The sequence below is a fragment of the Scheffersomyces amazonensis genome, assembly GCF_036850825.1.
Source record: "Scheffersomyces amazonensis strain UFMG-HMD-26.3 chromosome Unknown RJT21scaffold_1, whole genome shotgun sequence".
In the NCBI taxonomy this organism is placed as follows: domain Eukaryota; kingdom Fungi; phylum Ascomycota; class Pichiomycetes; order Serinales; family Debaryomycetaceae; genus Scheffersomyces; species Scheffersomyces amazonensis.
The window spans coordinates 974,967-994,071 of NW_027042741.1; the positions used below are offsets into that span (position 1 = coordinate 974,967).

General features: G+C 32.2%; 7 protein-coding genes across 7 annotated transcripts; all 7 read right to left on the reverse strand. All coding sequences in view use genetic code 12, as the record gives it.

Moving 5' to 3' along the window:
• Positions 1–559: 559 nt before the first annotated feature.
• OPY2 (Opy2p) lies at positions 560–3,028 on the reverse strand. The gene has a single exon (XM_064880584.1). The coding sequence runs from the start codon at positions 2,960–2,962 to the stop codon at positions 971–973; it is 1,992 nt and encodes a 663-aa protein (XP_064740807.1). The 5' UTR covers positions 2,963–3,028; the 3' UTR covers positions 560–970.
• A 1,298-nt stretch (positions 3,029–4,326) lies between these two features.
• On the reverse strand, positions 4,327–5,574 carry RJT21DRAFT_10099 (uncharacterized protein). The gene has a single exon (XM_064879722.1). It carries the CDS (start codon positions 5,280–5,282, stop codon positions 4,494–4,496), a length of 789 nt encoding a protein of 262 aa, XP_064740808.1. The 5' UTR covers positions 5,283–5,574; the 3' UTR covers positions 4,327–4,493.
• A 292-nt stretch (positions 5,575–5,866) lies between these two features.
• On the reverse strand, positions 5,867–7,867 carry NOT5 (CCR4-NOT core subunit; the record flags this gene model as incomplete). The annotated part of the gene is made up of 3 exons (XM_064885298.1): positions 5,867–5,967; positions 6,088–6,555; positions 6,619–7,867. The coding sequence occupies 3 exons, from the start codon at positions 7,865–7,867 to the stop codon at positions 5,867–5,869; spliced, it is 1,818 nt and encodes a 605-aa protein (XP_064740809.1).
• Positions 7,868–8,104: 237 nt separating this feature from the next.
• Positions 8,105–8,877, reverse strand: LTP1 (tyrosine protein phosphatase). Its single transcript, XM_064880585.1, has 2 exons — positions 8,700–8,877; positions 8,105–8,637 (listed from the first exon to the last, which is right to left on the reverse strand). The coding sequence occupies exons 1-2, from the start codon at positions 8,762–8,764 to the stop codon at positions 8,199–8,201; spliced, it is 504 nt and encodes a 167-aa protein (XP_064740810.1). The 5' UTR covers positions 8,765–8,877; the 3' UTR covers positions 8,105–8,198.
• MED15 (Med15p) lies at positions 8,878–10,755 on the reverse strand (the record flags this gene model as incomplete). The annotated part of the gene is made up of 1 exon (XM_064880586.1): positions 8,878–10,755. A coding segment is annotated over exon 1 (1,547 nt), but the record flags the coding sequence as incomplete, so codon positions are not given.
• Positions 10,756–13,433: 2,678 nt separating this feature from the next.
• DIP2 (snoRNA-binding rRNA-processing protein) lies at positions 13,434–16,770 on the reverse strand. The gene has a single exon (XM_064885645.1). It carries the CDS (start codon positions 16,382–16,384, stop codon positions 13,475–13,477), a length of 2,910 nt encoding a protein of 969 aa, XP_064740812.1. The 5' UTR covers positions 16,385–16,770; the 3' UTR covers positions 13,434–13,474.
• On the reverse strand, positions 16,453–19,068 carry PLB5 (Plb5p). Its single transcript, XM_064879724.1, has one exon. The coding sequence runs from the start codon at positions 18,750–18,752 to the stop codon at positions 16,629–16,631; it is 2,124 nt and encodes a 707-aa protein (XP_064740813.1). The 5' UTR covers positions 18,753–19,068; the 3' UTR covers positions 16,453–16,628.
• Positions 19,069–19,105: the final 37 nt, after the last annotated feature.

The following is a 19,105-nucleotide window of genomic DNA, read 5'->3' on the forward strand; positions in this document are numbered from 1 at the left end:
AGTCATTCACTTATGAATAATTGTAATTATAAGATAAGAAAGTATAACAAAAGAATTATTGAATAATAGTAATCGTACCTAATAGTAATTCATAACTAATATATTAGTAAACCACAAGGTGGTGGTCGGAACAGAGTTTAGTTTACAATGGTGCGTTCAAATCAATAAACCTCACTTTGATAGATAGGCTAGATCGATAGTTTGTCTTTTTTATCTATCAACCCATATTATCTATATAGATTGCTTATTTGATCTGTATGATTATTACCTAATACTCATTATATATCATTAATCTTTGTTAGCTTAATTTTGTAATTAAACGCGTCGGAACTCGCTAAACTGTCTACCGCTCACGGAGGCGTCAAGTCCGCCCAGGTTGTTTTACCGAATTTCGACGCACCCCCGGAATTCATCTCTAGCTACTTCTACATTTACAATACTCATGAAATTAGTTAGTTTCCGGTCCTTCCTTTACCATTTGCAATCTCTACAATATCTACAATATCTTTGAACTTCTTCAAATTGAATTTCTATCGGTTCATAAATATATATTGAATTTGATGTATCTCTATAGTATTAACCCAACACACTGGTTACTCACCCAAAAAAAAAGGGTAACCCGAAATTCCTAGTTGCTTCGGTAAAATTGTTCCGTTAGAGGTGTTTGGATTTTGTGGTATATTTAGGGCCATAAGAAGGTCATTGCGCTTTAGGTAATACAACTAGTTAATTCCTTCCGTGATGATTAAGATCTTGTACCACAATGCAATCCATACAATTAAAGATTAAATTTATAGTATGCATCATGTAGCAATAGTAAAAATGTGCCTAAACAGGTAGTATGAATGCAATTTATCAATGTAAAGTGCTTGCAATATTTATTTTTGCAATTACTGAAATAAATAAATATATATAAATAAATTTTTATTACTATAATGACCATATACAAATAGAGTTATCATAATACCATTCATTCTGGATCTTCAAACGGACTCTTTTCACCACTATCATCCGATCCCGGTCTAGCTATACCGCCATCAAATTCTACATCGAGAACAAATGATCCATTATTAGACGCAGTATCAATTCTATGAAGGGATCCATTAGTGCTGGATGTTCCTGTATTGTGAAGATTTGGTGGTTGAAATTGAGATCCCAATGTTGATCCTCTTGATGCTATATCTAACAATATTTCTCTATCAGGAAGATAATTACCGTTTATCGCAGTATTTGTATTTGTATTGGAATTTGAATTTGAATTAGATGCCGTATTAGAATTAGCTCCACTATTTCTTTTCTTTTTCCTTACACTTGTAGCTCGATTAATTTCACCAATATCAGAATCAACATCAGAATCTTCATCTTCATCAGGATCTTCGATTACAAAATTGGTTAATGTAGAAGTGTTAAGATTAGATGTTGAAGAACTGTTCAAATCTTGTTTCTTGTAGCTTCCCATAGTTGAATCATTTCTGAATGTTCCCTCGTTCATATTATCGTCCACTTCATCATCACTGACTTCTTCTTCATCTTCATCCTCTTCTTCAATTCTTTCAACATTAACTAATCTAGGTTGTGCTTTAATAGCCGTCATGGTATCATTAACATTTGAATCGTCTTTATTATCACTATTCTTTTCATCTTCACTTGATTCTGCAGTCGATGCTAATGTGGTGCTCAGATCATAATTACCTCTAGTCACATCACCAACAATGGATGCATTTTCAATCGTATTCAAATCGGAGAATAACGACTCTGAATCATATGAATAAATAGATCTAGTATTATTAGCCGTTGGACGAACAGTTACTCCAGGAATATAAGCAATAGGTAATATATTTGATGCATTTGTAGTAGAAAATGAGGTTGCCACGGAATTTCTATTTGTTGAATTGCCATCAAAATACACTGTATTATGATGAGAGGGATCAAATCTAGAATATTCTTGAAGAGCTAATTGATCATCTGAAGAAAGTGTTTGACCTGAAGCAGCAGCAGCAGCCATTCTTTGTTGAAGTGCTAGCTGTTGTTGATGCTGTTGCTGAGCATTGGCTTCTTGAATTATCTTTTTTTGTCTAGCACGCCTTTGAGCAGCTTGAGATTGTTTATTGGTTTTGTTTCCTGCTCCTCCAGCTCCTCTTCTATATTGAGGTTTTGTAAATGATTCATAAGATGATAATCTTCTTCTATTAACTTGTGAGCTTGAAGTCAGACGTTTTGCATTTGGTCTTTCTAATCCAGCAAGTGCTGGATTACTGGAAACATTACCATTGTTTAAAGGATTTGCATGATTACTATGACTTGTCTTTGGACTGCTACTTGCTTTACTGATATTGTAGTCACTATTCTCATCATCAAGTTCTTCATCACCAGTATGTATTGAACGACCATCACTAGCATAACTATGAAGGTCACGCAAACGTACATCATCATCTTCATCTTCATCTTCATCATCTCCGAGAGAATCTTCATCATCAAGCATTACTGGATGCTTTTTCCTATATACATAAAAATAATAATAAAACCCAGCAGCTAAAGCAGCTACAACGACAAACGCTATAACACCACCAATGATGCCCCCTATTGGAAGTGACTTTCCACTTGTACTATCAATAGGAGCACAAAAGTATTCAGCACATTGAGTACAAGTTTGAGTACGTAATTGACATTCTGTATTACCTGTACAAGCAGGACAAGGAGCATGATCGGTTGGACAAACGAGACAACCTTTTGAATCAGTAGCATAATTTTGAGATGTAGTTGAAGTTGGAGTGTCTGAACTTGAATCTCTCCGTACCAATGTAGGTGTATCTTGAAATGTTTGCATAGATCGAAAGCTTATTTGATCTACGTATGGTAAGTCATTTGGGGAATGTATTCGATTGATATTGATTTTGGTATTAGTATTAGAATTGGTATTGGTATTGATATTGATAGTGTCATAAATATTAAATACTGGCATGATTATATTATGAGTTATGCATAGTCTTATTTATCAATAGATCATATATATATATATATATATATGAGTAAGGTAATGGAAAATTATTAGGGAACAGTAGTGAAAATTAATGCAGGGTACTGTAGACGTGATCTGTTAAAAAATGACTTGTTTGAATAATAAACAGTAGTGTATAATTTAGTATTCTAACCCAATCTATAACGAATAAGTATATTTTCCAAAAGTAGTTGGTTGGTGACCGTTAGTGATCTGGATCGTGTTGAAATTACTATCTCTAGTTAAACAATAGGCCTTATTATTGCAGGCTTTATAAGAATGTAACAGCTGGGAATATTTCTTTTTCTTTTTCTTTTTTTTTTTTCTAGAAATTTTTTTTCTTAGACGAGTACCAAAATTCTATTTCCAATTCAGTACAAGATCTGGATTTGTGATCTTGTGTAGTATGAGCGTAGGGTTATGAAATGCTCTATAGTATTTGAAAGTTTTAGTTTTAGCTTTAGCTTTAACTTATGATTAGAATTAGAATTTTGTACTTGTATTTGTATTTATATATGTATTTCGGCTTTGAAATTGGCTTTGAAATTGATATTTTGGGTTAATGCTGGCGTGGTTATTTAATCACCTTCAAGTTTTTGTGTTTAACTTAGCTTATAGACCAAAAGAGTTTAATAATTACAATTATAAGTAGGAAAGATTTTTAGGATTTGAGGAATATAAATAATAGATTATAGAATTAATTTATTAAACCTTCGATATTAACTTTCTATAAATAAATAATAATTGGAAAGAATAAAAATTCTTAATTGTTAAAGTTTCGTATTTATACGTCTTTAAACCGCCCCAAGTAATAATGGTAACGAACAATATTATTACTTACGACGTGTTAAACAATCCATATCGTTTTTACTTATCCCTTTTATGGATTTTAGAGCATTTTGCAGTTAAAAAAAATAGCATCCTTATTATTCTGCCAAGTTTCTATTTATAGAAGCATTAAGAATAATGCATACAATTAACGGGTTAACTTTTCTTGATCCGAAAATCCTCTTTCCGTTTACTGTCCTTGAGTAATCTTCCGCTTACATCATCAGCATAAACTATTCTGAATTTTATTGCTTTTGTTATGTACATGTTATTACACTGCCAACGAGCCATAAAACTGGTTTCGATAACATATTTTATACATAAAAAATACATGCAGGTACCTGGTGAAACAAACTGTTACAGGACTCATAAACGAATTTATGTCTGATATAATTCGCGTTTGTTAATGTTGTAAATCTCTATATAATCTAATCTATAATATTCTAAAATCTATAATCTTCTATAATCTTTTAAACTGTATATAATGTAGTAATTCAACACTGGAGAAATAATTGACGGGGTCTGTAATTCATTTCATTAGTATAGTTCGAAATTTATGTCTTATCCTCTACAACTTTAAAATTAAATTTATTATATAATGTCATTAAACTCACGAATGGTACATTTAACTATGAAGTGACGGTGTAGACTAATAACTGAGAAGCTATTATGTTGTATCATCGCTAACAATTGTGAGTTGAATATTTTCATTATTATTATTATTATTATTATTATTATTATTATTACTATTTTCATTATTATTACTATTTTCATTATTATTATTATTATCATTATTATTATTGTTGTTGGAATTGGTCTCATGCACAATATCGTTTCTCGTAATAATATGTGTACTACCTCGAAAGGTGCTATTGTTGTAGTTATCAACATGGTCTTCAATTAACTGGCTATGGTAATCCTCATCATTGAGTTCAGGACTGCCTTCACCTTCTATATCTAGAAGAGGCTCCAAAGAATTAGTATTTTCTTGAATAATAGTAGGAGATGGTAGGACAGCTTGAGTTTCTTCATCAATTCCATTAGGATTTTCAACTTTCTCCTCAGATTCGAGATCTTTAGGCATTTTGGGATGTTTCTTTCGATACACGAAATAGTAAAAGAGACCAATACAAATGGCAACAAAGGCTAAAAATCCAACCACTATACCTACTATGATACCAATAGGCAGACCATGACCTCCTACTTTTATATCACTAGGTTGGTCTGAAGAAATAGGCTCGGGAATTGTTGAAGATTCCCCTAACAGAAAGATATTTGTTACTGTAGTTGGAGTTGAAGTTGAAGTTGTAGGTATGTCTGAAGTAGTTAGTGGATCAGTTTGTATACCAGGAAATGTTATTTGATATAAAATTGTAGTGGTGCCTTCAGGTGTTGTAGATTCAGTTGTAGTTGAAGACGGCACATCTAAAGTCTCAAAATACCTAAAAGTAGCCATTCTTGCTTATTTGTTTATTATATAATATTTTATTATATTGTAGTATAATTTAGTATAATTTAGTATAAATTAGACTAATTACTTCTAAATATGAATTCTGAACACTTGAGAACAGCCGCATATATTGCTTGGTACTAAACACGACATAAGCCTGGGCATATTTATAGATTAAATTTATTTATTACGGCATAACACCAAAAAATTTTCATGCATTCGTCTGAGATTCTTCGTCTGATGCATAACTATAAATAGCATCTTAGCTTCGTGTGAATTCATTCACTTACGACATTATATATATCTAAAATGATCCTAACTGAAAAGGTTCATAATACACAACTATAAAACTTTAATATTGGCTGCTAAATAAAACATTTACACAGTTTAACCATTACAATAGTAGTTGCAAAGTATTGTTAGTGGATCACCCACTAGACCGATATGCAGTCCCCGAGTAAGTGAATGAAATGTAGCCCTGGGACACGACTTTATCCTTTGCAACCACTACTACAAAAGTAATTTATTAACTAATTTAATTAAATTAAATTTACCGTACAACTATATTACATAAAGTAAATATTATATACCTAAAAGGTTTCTCTCAATTCAGCACCAAATAAGTAATTTTCTTTTCTTCGAGTTAACCAGGTCTTTTCATAATCGAAATATTTATAATTACTTTGCTTTTCTTCAATATATTCTTGGGATTCTTCAGTCTTATTATTATTATTATTATTATTATTATTATTATTATTATTACCATTTTCATAATTTTCAGTATTTTCAGGCGATTGATCAGGTGTATGACTTACAGATGGTCTTATGGATTTTCTTTCTTCTTCCTTTTGAAACCATTGCTTTAACTCTTTATTAAAGATCCAACCTCGATTACTTAATTCACGTGCAGCATTATATCTCAGAATTTGATCATGAACATCACTATAATAGAAACAGAAAAATAATGTATCAGTATCAAATTTTTTAAATATATTACGTGAAGTTAATTCATACATTGGTTCTTGTGGATAATCAATAGATGATGGATGAATGGTTTGAGGATGATATTGACGTGGTTTATCACTATCTTGTGAATCAGGACAATTATTTAATGATATTTCTACCATTTGACTAACTGTATTATAAGCTAATGGTTTATGTATACGAGATTGGAAAAGACTTTTAAGTTTATAAATTCCCTCTGATTCTTGTTCTGGCAGTGCCGTTTCCTCTTTTCTATTATCTCCATTATTATTATTTTCATCTTCATCAGCATAATCTTCAACGTCAATTTCTCCTTCTCCTTCAATCTCTCCTTCACCTTCTCCTTCCTCATAATCACCTTCATTATCTTCATTGTTTTCATTTTGTTGTTGCTCTTCATTTCTATCTATATTATCACCTGATGAAGGGAAAAGTCCAGGAGGAGCGCTTGTACTTGATGTTGAAGATGGACCAGATCCAGGTCCATGTGATGCAGCTTGAGCAGCTTGTACAGCTTTTATTACATTAGAATAATTGATAGGTGGAGGAGGAGCTATTGATGAAGATGGTGGTACAGTTCCTGATGATGAAGAAAGTGTATTGCTAGTTATTGTTGTTGATATTAAAGGTTTTACAATTTTCTTTGTAGGAGTAATTGTTGCCGAAGGTGGACCACTATTACCAATAGTTGAATTTGGAATTCCTATAATTGTTGAACCAGAAATTGAACCAGAACCTGTTGAAGTATTTGAAACAGTTTTAGTAACATCATCTTTAGAAGGAGTTATTGGAGTATCTTTAACTTGTTCAGGTAATTTAGGTTCATATTCCAGAGGATCAACCGCCATTTGAGATAAAGATCCATGAACTTCAATTTCATCATCTTCAATATCTAATTGATCATAAAAATCATCATATTCTACATAATCTTCTTCTTGATTATTTTCAACATAATATTCTAAATCATCTTTAATATCATCAACTTTATTTGGATCTAATTTTTCATTATCTAAATTTGTTAAAATTTTTTCAATTCTATCAATATGACTATTATTACGATCAATTTTATATTTAATATCATCAATTTGTGATTGAATTGAATAAATATTTGAAGATTTTGCTTTCTTTAATGATGCTGATAACAGATTAACTTCTTGATCAAAAGTATCATTTTGCAGATTTATTTGATCAATTATATCAGTTAAATAATTATAAGCTTCTTGACGTTTTGCATCTTCTGCATCACCAAATTTATTAAATCTTCTTTGTTGAGATTGTAATTCTAATCCTTCATTTGAAAATTGTTTAATTTTTGAAGATTTTTCTAAATCTTTAAATTGATCCATAGCATGTTCAATTCTTGTTCGATTATCTTGTAAAATATTTTTATCTAATTTAATACTTCCATCATTTAACCATTGCTTTAATTGATCTCTCAGTCTTTGTAATTTTTTAATTTCTTTCTTTAAATCACTTTCTAACTTTTCCTTTTGAGAATTAATCTCAGTTGTCATTAATTTTTCATAAATATCATCAAATATTTGTAATCCTTCGGCAATTTTCTTATTAGTTTTATCAAACTCTTGTTGAAGCTTTCTGGCACTCATATTTTTTTATAATGATTTGATGGGGTTTGATTTCTCACTATATATATTTATTTCACTCTTTTAATTCTACAATTCTTATTAGTAAGTTTCATCAATTTCTTATAATTTTATAAGTTATTGCTCTATACGATATAATTCTTAATCGTGCTTAGCTCTCAATTGAAAAAATCACTATAAAAAAACTCCTAGTACGTGCCCCAAATTACACGGAGCATTTTGTAAATTACGCACTCTTACAGTATACTTAGTGTGTATTCTATTTGTCTGTCTATCTATTTATCTATATATATATATATATATATATATATATATATATATATCTGTCTATCTCTCATAATTCACCGATCTCTTGCTTAAGGAATTCTTCACTAAAATGACTAATTTGTTGAAAATTAGTTTCAAATCCATTTATACCTCCATAGTATGGATCTTCAACAATCTTACTAAATGAATTATTAGTACGCCAATAACCAAATAATTCTAATCTACCTTCCCAATTCAGAGGTTTAGTATAATGTAAATCTGATTTATTTGATTCATCCATAGCAATTATATAATCGAATTTATTATAATCATTTCGACTTATTTGTTGAGCTCGATGATTAACTGCTACACCATGTTTACGACATGTTTTAGCAGACCGAGAATCAGGCAGATCACCAACATGATAACCTCCAGTTCCATAAGAATCAATAAGTTTAAAATATTCACTATAACCTAATTGTTGAACTTTATGTTTAAATATAGCTTCTGCCATAGGAGATCTACATCTATAGTATTTAGTTAGTTTAGTTATACTGTACATTAGCACTAGTTATATAAGTATACTCACATATTACCTAGACATACGAATGCCACTGAGATCTGTTTTTCTTGAGGTTCGAACTTAGGACTCATGGATTACCCGGTATATATTTATTAGTGTATCACTGAACTGTACTGGAGTGCTCTACTGTAATACTGTGCTGTACACTACAACGATTTGTACACCACAACTCTTTGACTCTACTAGTTACTGTGTCGCACACACAAAATGCAATAGTACATACATTAAACACACTATAAATAAAATAATCATATACACACATATATATATGAGAGGTTAATCAAAACTTGATACGACAAACTGTTTCCACTCTTCAAAGGGTACAGATTCGTACATATACTTATAATCAGAAGAAGACGTTGATAATTTGCGTTTCTTGTCATTAAATAATCCATCTAAATCATCTTCTTCTTCTTCTTTAACTCTTTTTTGGCCATTAATACCATGACCATTAATGATATTTCCATTGATGCCATTTCCATTAATTCCATTAATTCCATTAATTCCATGACCATTTCCATTTCCATTTCCATTTTCAACTACAACTCCTAAATGTTTAACTCTTTCATTGGCTAATTGACTACAACTATCAATTAAATCATTCGATACTAATTCTCTTAAAATATCAACTTGTTTAAATGATGAAGTTATAGCTTGAGGTTTAATCTCACTAGTCCAACCTCCAGCATGAATCATTGGAGATAATGGAGATTTAATATTAGGTTTACCATTAATTAATGAAGGAGTCTTGGGAGTACCATATTGAGAATTATTACTATTAATAACAGCATCAACAAATGAATCATCAATTTCTAATAAATTAGCAAGTGATGCATAAAAGAATCTTTCAGGATCACTATTAGATAATTCTCTTCTTTTTGCCAGTTTAGAATCATCTTTTGTATTAATAAAAATATCAGCATCTGTAGTAGGAATTGTAGCATTAACATTAACACTTGTAGCTCCACCACTTGCTGTAGATCCGGGAGTTTTTGCAGGATAATTTGGTGATTGTTCGGATGGAGTATTCTTATTACTTTGACTTTGAACAACTTGAGGAGTTGGAATACTATTTGGAGTTTTAATATTATTAACAATAGAAGTTCCAGGAGATGCAGCAGTTCCAGCAGGTGTGGCTGCTGTACCAATAGATCCTTTAGCAGTAGAACCTTTTCTTCTACCTCCACCTCTTTTAGTAGTAGGAGGTACAGTAGCTCCAGGAGTTGGAGCTGCAGGAGTTGTAACTGATCTTGCAATTGGTTTTGGAGTAGATTGAGGTGGTACAACAGGAGTAGTTTGAACTTGAGGTTGAGGGATATGTTGTTGGATTGGGATCTGTTGTTGTTGAAGTAATGGTGAAGCATTATTCATCATCATTGGACTACTATTGATTGTAGATGCTCTCTGTGGTGGAGCCACAGCTGGCCAATTGGAATTAGGTCCCATTTGAGGGGCTGGTTGCTTTTGTTGTTGTAAGTATTGTTGTTGGATTTGTTGTTGCTGATTACCTGCTTGTTGGGGTAGAACTTGTTGCTGTTGCTGTTGTTGCTGTTGCTGCTGTTGTTGCAATTGCTGTTGCTGAATTTGTTGCTTTCTAGCAGCAAACTGGTCCTTGACATAAGCAAAATACTTCTGATATTGAGATGATAACTTTTCTAATAAATCAGGAGTAGCCAAATAGATTCCTCGAAGTAAATTATCAACGATATTTTTGGTCATATACTTCATTTGAACCAATTTCTTAGTTCCATCAACATTTCTAGTTAAGATAAAGAAATAACTAATAATACTATCAACATTTCCATATTGCTGATTAATTTTAGTCATACTTTCTCTAACAACTTCTTTATCATGACTAGTAAGTAATGACGTAACATCCTTCAACACAACATTGTTTCTTGATACTTCATCAATCAATTGTCTCAACTTAAACTTCAAATCATCCGTCAATTGAGGAAGCGCTGCTGCAAGGAGCTGCTGCTGTTGAAGTGGAGTTTGTGTTGGTTGTGCTTGTTGAAGAAGTGGTTGTTGTTGTTGCTGTTGTTGTTGTTGTTGTTGTTGTTGTTGTTGTTGTTGTTGTTGTTGTTGTTGTTGCTGTTGAGGAATCTGTTGCATCGGAGCTCTTTGAACCTGAGGATTCGAAAACTGACTGGTATCATTGGTTCCTCCCACAGCATTATTACCCATTAAAGGTGATGATAAAGGTTGCTTTATCTGAGGCTGAGCTTTAATCATAGGATTCTGATTGGCAACTAAATTATTCATCAAGGCAGGTTGTTGTTGTGAGGCAATTTGTTGTTGCTGAGGTTGAGATTGACCAACACGATTCTGAGGTGGAATCAGTTGCTGAGTTACTGGAGCAGATTGTTGGGCTACAGGAGCTCCACCATTTCTATTCTGTTGTTTCCATTGTTGAGTCTTATTATGAATAATAAACTTTCTTATGAAATTGTCTCTTTGAGTAGCATCCAAAGTTCGAGGAATATTATTAGTGGCTTGTAATCTAGCTAACATAGTTAAAGCGTCATTTCGATAATCCATAAAGTCCTTCTGAGTGATTTGGAAATTAGGAGTTTTAAGGTTATTACCTGAACCATTAATATTGTTATTGTTGTTGTTGTTGGCATTATTGGTGGTATTGTTATTATTGTTGGTGGTATTGTTATTGGTGTTTGGATTAGTTACTGCCCCTCCGACTCGTTGTGCTTGCTGCTGAAGTTGACGAGCTTGAGGTGGAACTTGTTGATTTTGAACGATAGGAGACTGTTGAATTACAGCTGGTTGTTGTTGCTGTTGTTGTGGATTCAAATTGTTCCTTTGCTGCATTTGTCTCTGCATAAATTGTTGCTGTTGTTGCTTCTGCTGAGCCGTCATGTTAACACCTGTGTTATTGACATTAGTCGTTTTATTAGCATTGTTATTATTGTTATTATTGTTATTGTTACCCGTATTCATTTGGTTCAATTTTTGTTGTTGATGTTGTCTCATAGCAAGTTGTAGATGAGTATTATGAATATCTTTAATTATACCCAAGGCAGTGGTTGGAATAATTTTCTTTTGGATACATTCAAATATCTGATTCCATGTATTGACATTTGGTGGTAAGTTAGGGATTCTCGATAATAATGCAGCAGGAATAACAGAACTTCTGATTAATTGTTGAATCTGTTGCATTGCCTGTTGATTTTGACCTGGTTGTTGTTGCTGTTGCTGTTGTTGCTGCTGCTGTTGCTGTTGAACTGGTTGTTGAGGCTGTGGTGGTGGTGGTTGTTGTACTTGCGTTTGAGGTCTCATAGGCTGGTTGTTTTGCACTTGTTGACGAGCCTGTAATTGTTGTTGTAAGTAACTTAAATTTTGAGAATTAAGGTTTTGACCTTGAATGGTAGGATTAGCATTAGTATTTGTAGTGGTATTAGCATTGGTATTAGTCATTCCAGCTCTATTGGCATTAATTTGTTGATTTACAGTGTTTGCATTCGGATTAGGTCTTAAATTAGTTCGTAATTGTTGAATCTTCTGTCTAATCAATCGAAGATACTCGTCTCTACTTTGAGATTTTAAAAATGTAAAGTCTTCAAATTCTTGAGATATCTTGGTGGCTCTTGCTTGATCGAAATTAACTCCTTGAATCTCTCTTAATGTTGAGATCATAATTTGAACTACTTTTTGTCGTTCATTACCGGAATAAACCGATTGCCATGAGTTATTCATACCTTGTTGCTGCATTTGTTGTTGCAGCTGTTGCATATTATTCATGGTATAAAAAGTAAAGAAAGGGTATAAGTCACTAAGTTTCGGGTCACCTCACACGACCGGCAATTATTATTATTGACTTAATAAACTTTTACCTACTAATACTTTAAGTACTGAACACTCTGAGGAACACACACACAATTATTCTGCCAATTGGTTATGGGCCAGAGTTCCGGTTTGTCGTTTTTCTTTTCAGTGGTACCACAAAAAAAGAAATTTCAACTTTGCGAAGTATTTGTGGTTGCCTGTTTCGGAAATGATATTACGATCAGAGTATGGGGAATAGTCACAGTTAACAGTTACTAAGGCTTTTGGCTGTGTAATGTATAGTGTGTAGTGCAGTGTGTAGTGTACAGTGTGTAGTGTATAGTATGTGTGAGTTATATCCGTGGTTAGTAATTGTGTTGTTGTGTTGGTTATTGTGTGTGTGTACTTAATCAACTCTAATTGGTGCCTTACCCCTCCTGTGATCTCGTCACTTTCCCAACTTAGAATGTCCGAAGGTTGCAGTGGGAATGGCTCACTATTAATACTATTTCTCATACTATAGATGAGGAAGAACGTCTAATATTACTACCGACTTCTGTATTACATTAGAACTCTCTGTCATCAGTTTACCACCCTCATGTTTGCTGGTTACTGATGGTCCTGACGACTGCAAAATAGAAAAATACAAGGCAGCTCGGCAACGGCGTGACTAGCCCACTCTCTCGTTACACTTACAACATATCCGTCGTTATCTGTCTTACTAATGCTAACTATACATAAAGAGATCTTTACATTACATTACATCTATTCACTGCTACATCATTTGCTCCAACGAGTAACGAGTAACCGGATTGGGATGGATGAGTATGATGGGTGGTGTAGTCCGAAGTTTACGCCTTACAAATCAGCCGCGCATTCCTTGTCCGTTTTAGGCACCGACTGCGCGCTACCAGATGCATGGCTATATATATAATATATAATGTAATATAATATATAATATACAACTATTCGTTAATTTTACTCTATATATCGGTACGTATCTATGCTACAGTGGCATACGTTCTCTTAGCAGCCTTCTTATCCTCATACTCTCTCTGTTCTTGTTCATCAATGTATTCTGTCTCATGAGCCAATTTCCATTGTTGTTTGATGAATTTCAACCCTTGAGTATTGACTCCTAATTGTTTACAAGTTTTAGTCAATTCTCCTCTCAATTGTTGTTTCACTTTGATCAATTGATTTCTTAAGTGAGGATCCTTTTGTCCTATTAATTCTCGAGCATTACTTCTAATAATAAAGTATAATAAACGACATATCAATGACATATTAACGACATTCTTCGTAATATTGTCTTTATTAGTCCATATTTCTATTAATTTTAATAATTTTAATGAATAAGAAAATGGTAAAACTAATAATGCATCATCTAATTGTGAAGATTTAATCTTTAAAACTTCTCGTAATATATATTCTTCACCAGTTAATCCTAATGCCATTAATATAGCTGGAGGAGATGGTTTAATAGCTTGAGCCTTATTGATTCTTAATTGTTCCATATATTCTTGTCTAGAATCAATATCTTCAATCCCAATATCAAGAGCTTCCATCAATCTTTCTCCAGCCTTTAAAGTTTCCATGGTTTGTTTACTAACTTTTTCAACTCCATTAGATTCTTCCTCATCTATTTCTCCATCTTCATTAGTATTTGTTTTGGTAGGTTCATCATCTTCTAATGAATCTAATAAATTATTTTCATATAATTCATCCATTTCCTTTTCTCGTTCTTCTTCTAAAAATACTTGATCATCAGTGATTGACCATAATCTAATACTATGATCATGAGATGTACTAACCATAATTTCTCCATCTTGACTAACAGCTAAACTCCATACTTCCGATTGATGAGCCGCTAATTTTTGAATACATTCAAATTTATCTCCATCCCAATATTTAATTAATCCATCTTTACCACTAGAGAAAAAATTATGACTATCACCAATAAATTTAACATTCATTACTGAATCTTGATGTCCAAAAATTGATTTATGACAATCACCAAAATCCAATCCCCAAATCTTAATATTTTTATCAGCTGATGATGTAATAATTAATTTGGAATCTTGAGATATATCTATTGATAATACTGGTAATTTATGTCCATATAATGTAAGAAATAATTTTAAACTATCCATAAAAATTACTTGTACATTATTATTTAATAATGAAAGTGAAAGTAATCTTGAATCTGGTGATACTTTAACACATAAAATATCTTCTCCGACTTCTAAAGTTTGAGAATGAACTAATTTTAATTTGGATATAGTCTCTTTAGTACCGGGAATTATTTCTGATTCAATATTAAAATTCCAAAATTTAACGGATTTATCATTACCTCCAGTTATTAATGTTTTACCATCAGGAGTTAAATCTAAACTCCAAATTGCTGCACCTTCTTCTTCACCAGTTGAAGTAATAAATTTATGAGCTTGTTCAATATTATCAAGTAATGAAGAAGTAGTTAAATCATATAATTCTAAATCACCATTTTTAAATCCAACCACAATCATAGTACCTCCAGGTAAGAATTTACAACATAATGCATAACCACTTTCTAATGTAAAAGTTCTTAAAACATTAGTAGTCTTTATGTTCCATACTTTAAGTTCTCCATTAGATGCAGTGGCAAGTAATTTACCATCATTAGAAATATCCATGGTTCTAATATCAGTTCTATGACCTAATAAATCAATTGTATTTTGTTTAACAGAATAAATTTCTCCAGTAGCTGAAGCCTTTTTAAGATTTTCTGGAATTGGAATATTATGATATTCAATACTATTATTAGTAAGTGAAATTAATATATCAAGTTTATTTTTCTTTTTAGAATTATTAATAAATGTTGCAGATTTAATTTTACTAGTAGTTCTTAAAGTTGTAAATGGAGTAACCATCATACTAACTTGAGATTCTTCAATACTTTGTAAGATTTCATCATCTTCATAACCTTTCTCTTTAAGTCTTTTGGATCTTTTGGCTATACCCTTTTTAATTTCATCATCAGATCTTAAACGAAATATTTCAATAGTACGATCAGAATTTTGTAAAGAAAATAATTCTTGAGTCTTGATAGATTTAAAAGTAATTTCATTACATTTACTTTTACTTTGCTTTTCAAAACTTCCAACTTCCTTTATCTTTTGTCCATCATCCAAATTTAAATCTATAGTCCATAATTTAACTTGATCTTTATTCCCACTAGTAATTATTAAATCTTTTACAGAATTTATTCCCATTGACCAACATTCATTTGAATGAGCTAAATGAGTTTCAATACATTGTTGAGATTTTAATTCCCATAATTTAATTAATCCATCTTTTGAACATGATAATAAATAATCATCCATTTCATCAATATTACCATTTTCAATTCCTGATAAAAAGAATAAACCAGTAATTTGACTTTTATGACCCTTTAATTTAAATAATCCTTCTTCTCCTACTAAATCCCATATTATAATTGAAGAATCTTGTGAACCTGAAACCAATCTAGTTCCACTTTTATCAAATTTTAAAATACTTATAGCTGATTTATGTCCAGTAAAAGATATTAATACTTCTCCACTTGTTAAATCCCATAATTTAATTGATCCATCATTATAACCACTGGCTAATATATTTGACTCAGAATGATAGGTTAAATATACTACAGGTGATGGAGCAATAGAACTAGATGCATTTGTAGATCCAGGAGTTAACCCATCACTAAATTTTTGTAAGATTTCTCCCGTTTTAATATCCCATATTATTATTTCTTCTAAACCTGATGTTATAGCTCGTCCTAATGAGGTCGATGATTGAGTAATTGAAGGTTCAAGCCAAAGAATGTTGGACTGGGATGAAATCACCCCAAACACCTTTTCTTGGTCATAACGATCATATGACTTCACCATCCTTAATACTTAGTGGTTGTTCTGTTTGGTCCTATTAAGCTTAGTTGGTTCTGGATCTCAATCTTTTTCAAGATGCTCTTCTCTCGCAACAATTTTTTTTTTAGTACTGTACTTAAGTAAGTTTGAGAGATGGACCCATACCGCAATAGTTGACCCCAATGAGGTAATAGTTGCAATTTTTTTTTTAATTATGACTATGTGCATATATAACATCTATAAGTTAGAGAATTTTATGTTATCTAATTTAAATGTATAATACAAACGATATGATAAATGCTAATAATGATAGAATTACATTGGCATGGACTGTATGTGGCCCTTCGTTATGTTTAGTAGTTGATGACGTAGATGATGTTGATGTTGATGTAGATGTAGATGTAGATGTAGATGTAGATGTAGATAATGTCCTGGCACTACCAGGTAAGGAAGTTAACGATGAAGAGCCACTGGACACTTCGTATGCAGTGAGATTCACATTGGGTTGTGCTGCATCTTTTAATCCACCCTTCCAACAGTATTGCTGAAAGCATTGCTTACATTCATCCGACTGTTCAATACCTAACCTTTCTTGTTGTCTTCTAATGATAGCACATCCAACACAGGTATGCCACTGGGAAGTGGAGTTTATTTGTGAAGCAACAGAAAACCCATTTTCTATAGCTTTTAATACTTCACCATCGTTATAGGACATCTTATATGTTGAAAAGTTAGATTGACTTGCAATTTCGGTATTAGATATCAAAACTACTAAAGGAATATCTGTAACATTAATATTTGAATTTCCATGATAATCAATCAATGCAGTTAAATTCAGCGAATCACATCCAAAGAATACAGGCTTAGATTTCAAGTCTTGTTCGATGAATGTTGAAACATCAGGAACATATGGGAAGGGTGTTCCCTTACCTTGAGGTGAAAATTGTCTCAAATAAGTCATCATTATTGAAGTACCATTTGGCCAATTATTACTGGTATCAGCAGAGTTATCAAATCCAAAAATAACATCAACATCACGAGTCTGTTGAATTAATGGATAAAATGGAACATTTTGTTGATCTTCTCCACCATCAACCAAGAAAAGCGTCCTGTCTTGTACAATAGAGTCTGATCCAGCAAATTCGACTCCATAAAATGGATTTGGTTCGTATGCAGCAATATCGTCTTTGTTATAACTGACTATTCCCAATATTGAATTCAATACACTCTTTAAAGCCGAGTTCAAACTTGTACCTCCAAGTCGTAAAATAGCTTGATTAAATAATGATGAAGATGTTCCCATTATAAATCCGGCATTATCAAAATTAACAACACATTCTGAAGTATTAGGTTTCCCATTATACATTTCTGTACCAATAAATTTAATGTTAACAAAACTATTCAATGAAGGATCCCACGAACCTAATTCCCATGCATTGATTTCAAATACAGTGGAATTTTCATTAATAATCATAGTTCCTGGAGTTCTACCATTTGCAACTACCATAGGAAATGGCATTTCATGATTGACAAAGTTTGAAAGGTTTTGTATAGAGTTCCAAGTTATATTTTCACCACCATAACTTCCTGGGAAAAATTGATTTGATAAAGCTCTTCCCCATATATCAGTAATAGAAGTTTCAAATCCGGCATCATTTTTAGCTTCGATAGCATCTTGAATACCATCATAATAACTTAAAGTTTCAAAAACATTGATTCCAGCTGGATTAAAGATTGAGTTCTCCAAATTCCATATTCCGGCAGTATTATTAAGAATGCTTACAACTGAAATCCAATCATTTAAAACCAACAGGCCTACCAACCAGTTACCACCGGAAAGACCAGAAAGATAAGTGGTGCTTTGTAATAAACCTCCTAATCCTTCTGTATTAGATAGGTCATATCTATCATCTAGAGCTAAAATTTGACCAGCACCATTTAACATGGCTCTATATCCACCCCCACTAAAGGCTAATCCAATAGTAATATTATGTTGACCAGCATGATCATTTATAAAACTTTCAGCATCAAATCCAGTCAAATTGGATATGTTGGTTAAGAAATTAATAAGATTCTCATTAGTTATAGCATGACGTGATTGAATATAGTCAACTTCTTGATCAGATATTTCTTTAGCTTCCCTGACTAATGGTCCACTTGGACATGAAGTATTATAAGGAGCATACGCATTTAATGTAGATGTACTACCATTGGATTGAACCACTAAATTTTGTGTTTGTGAAGGTGAATCGGATATAGTAGCTGATGCCGTTTGGGATGAGCTAGTACTATTTCCGGAACTACTGCTCCATGGCCATCTGAATGTGAATGCATGTATAGGGAGAACCAAAGTCATCCATGTTAAGTATATGAATAACCACTTTGTATTCATTATGGTTATATATATGAGTTTGTATATATGTATGTATGTCTGGTAAGATATCCAGATCTCTATTATTACGGAAATATATCTGGGGTAATAGTGAAACAAAATGCGGCTTAGTGAAGTTTAAGTTAACAATTATAATGTGATTCGTCAATATCTAAGGACCCTGACAAAGCTAAAAGCTTCCTTAGATTGTTGGGATCAGGGTAAATAGCAATCTATAGAACTATATAAATATCATTCTATTTGTAGAATGAAGTAGTGAGATGAGCATGCACTTTGACCATGCACTTAAGCTTGCTCATAATGGTCTTGCGACTACGTCACAGAAAAGTTTCCTAATTGGGAAAAGAACAATG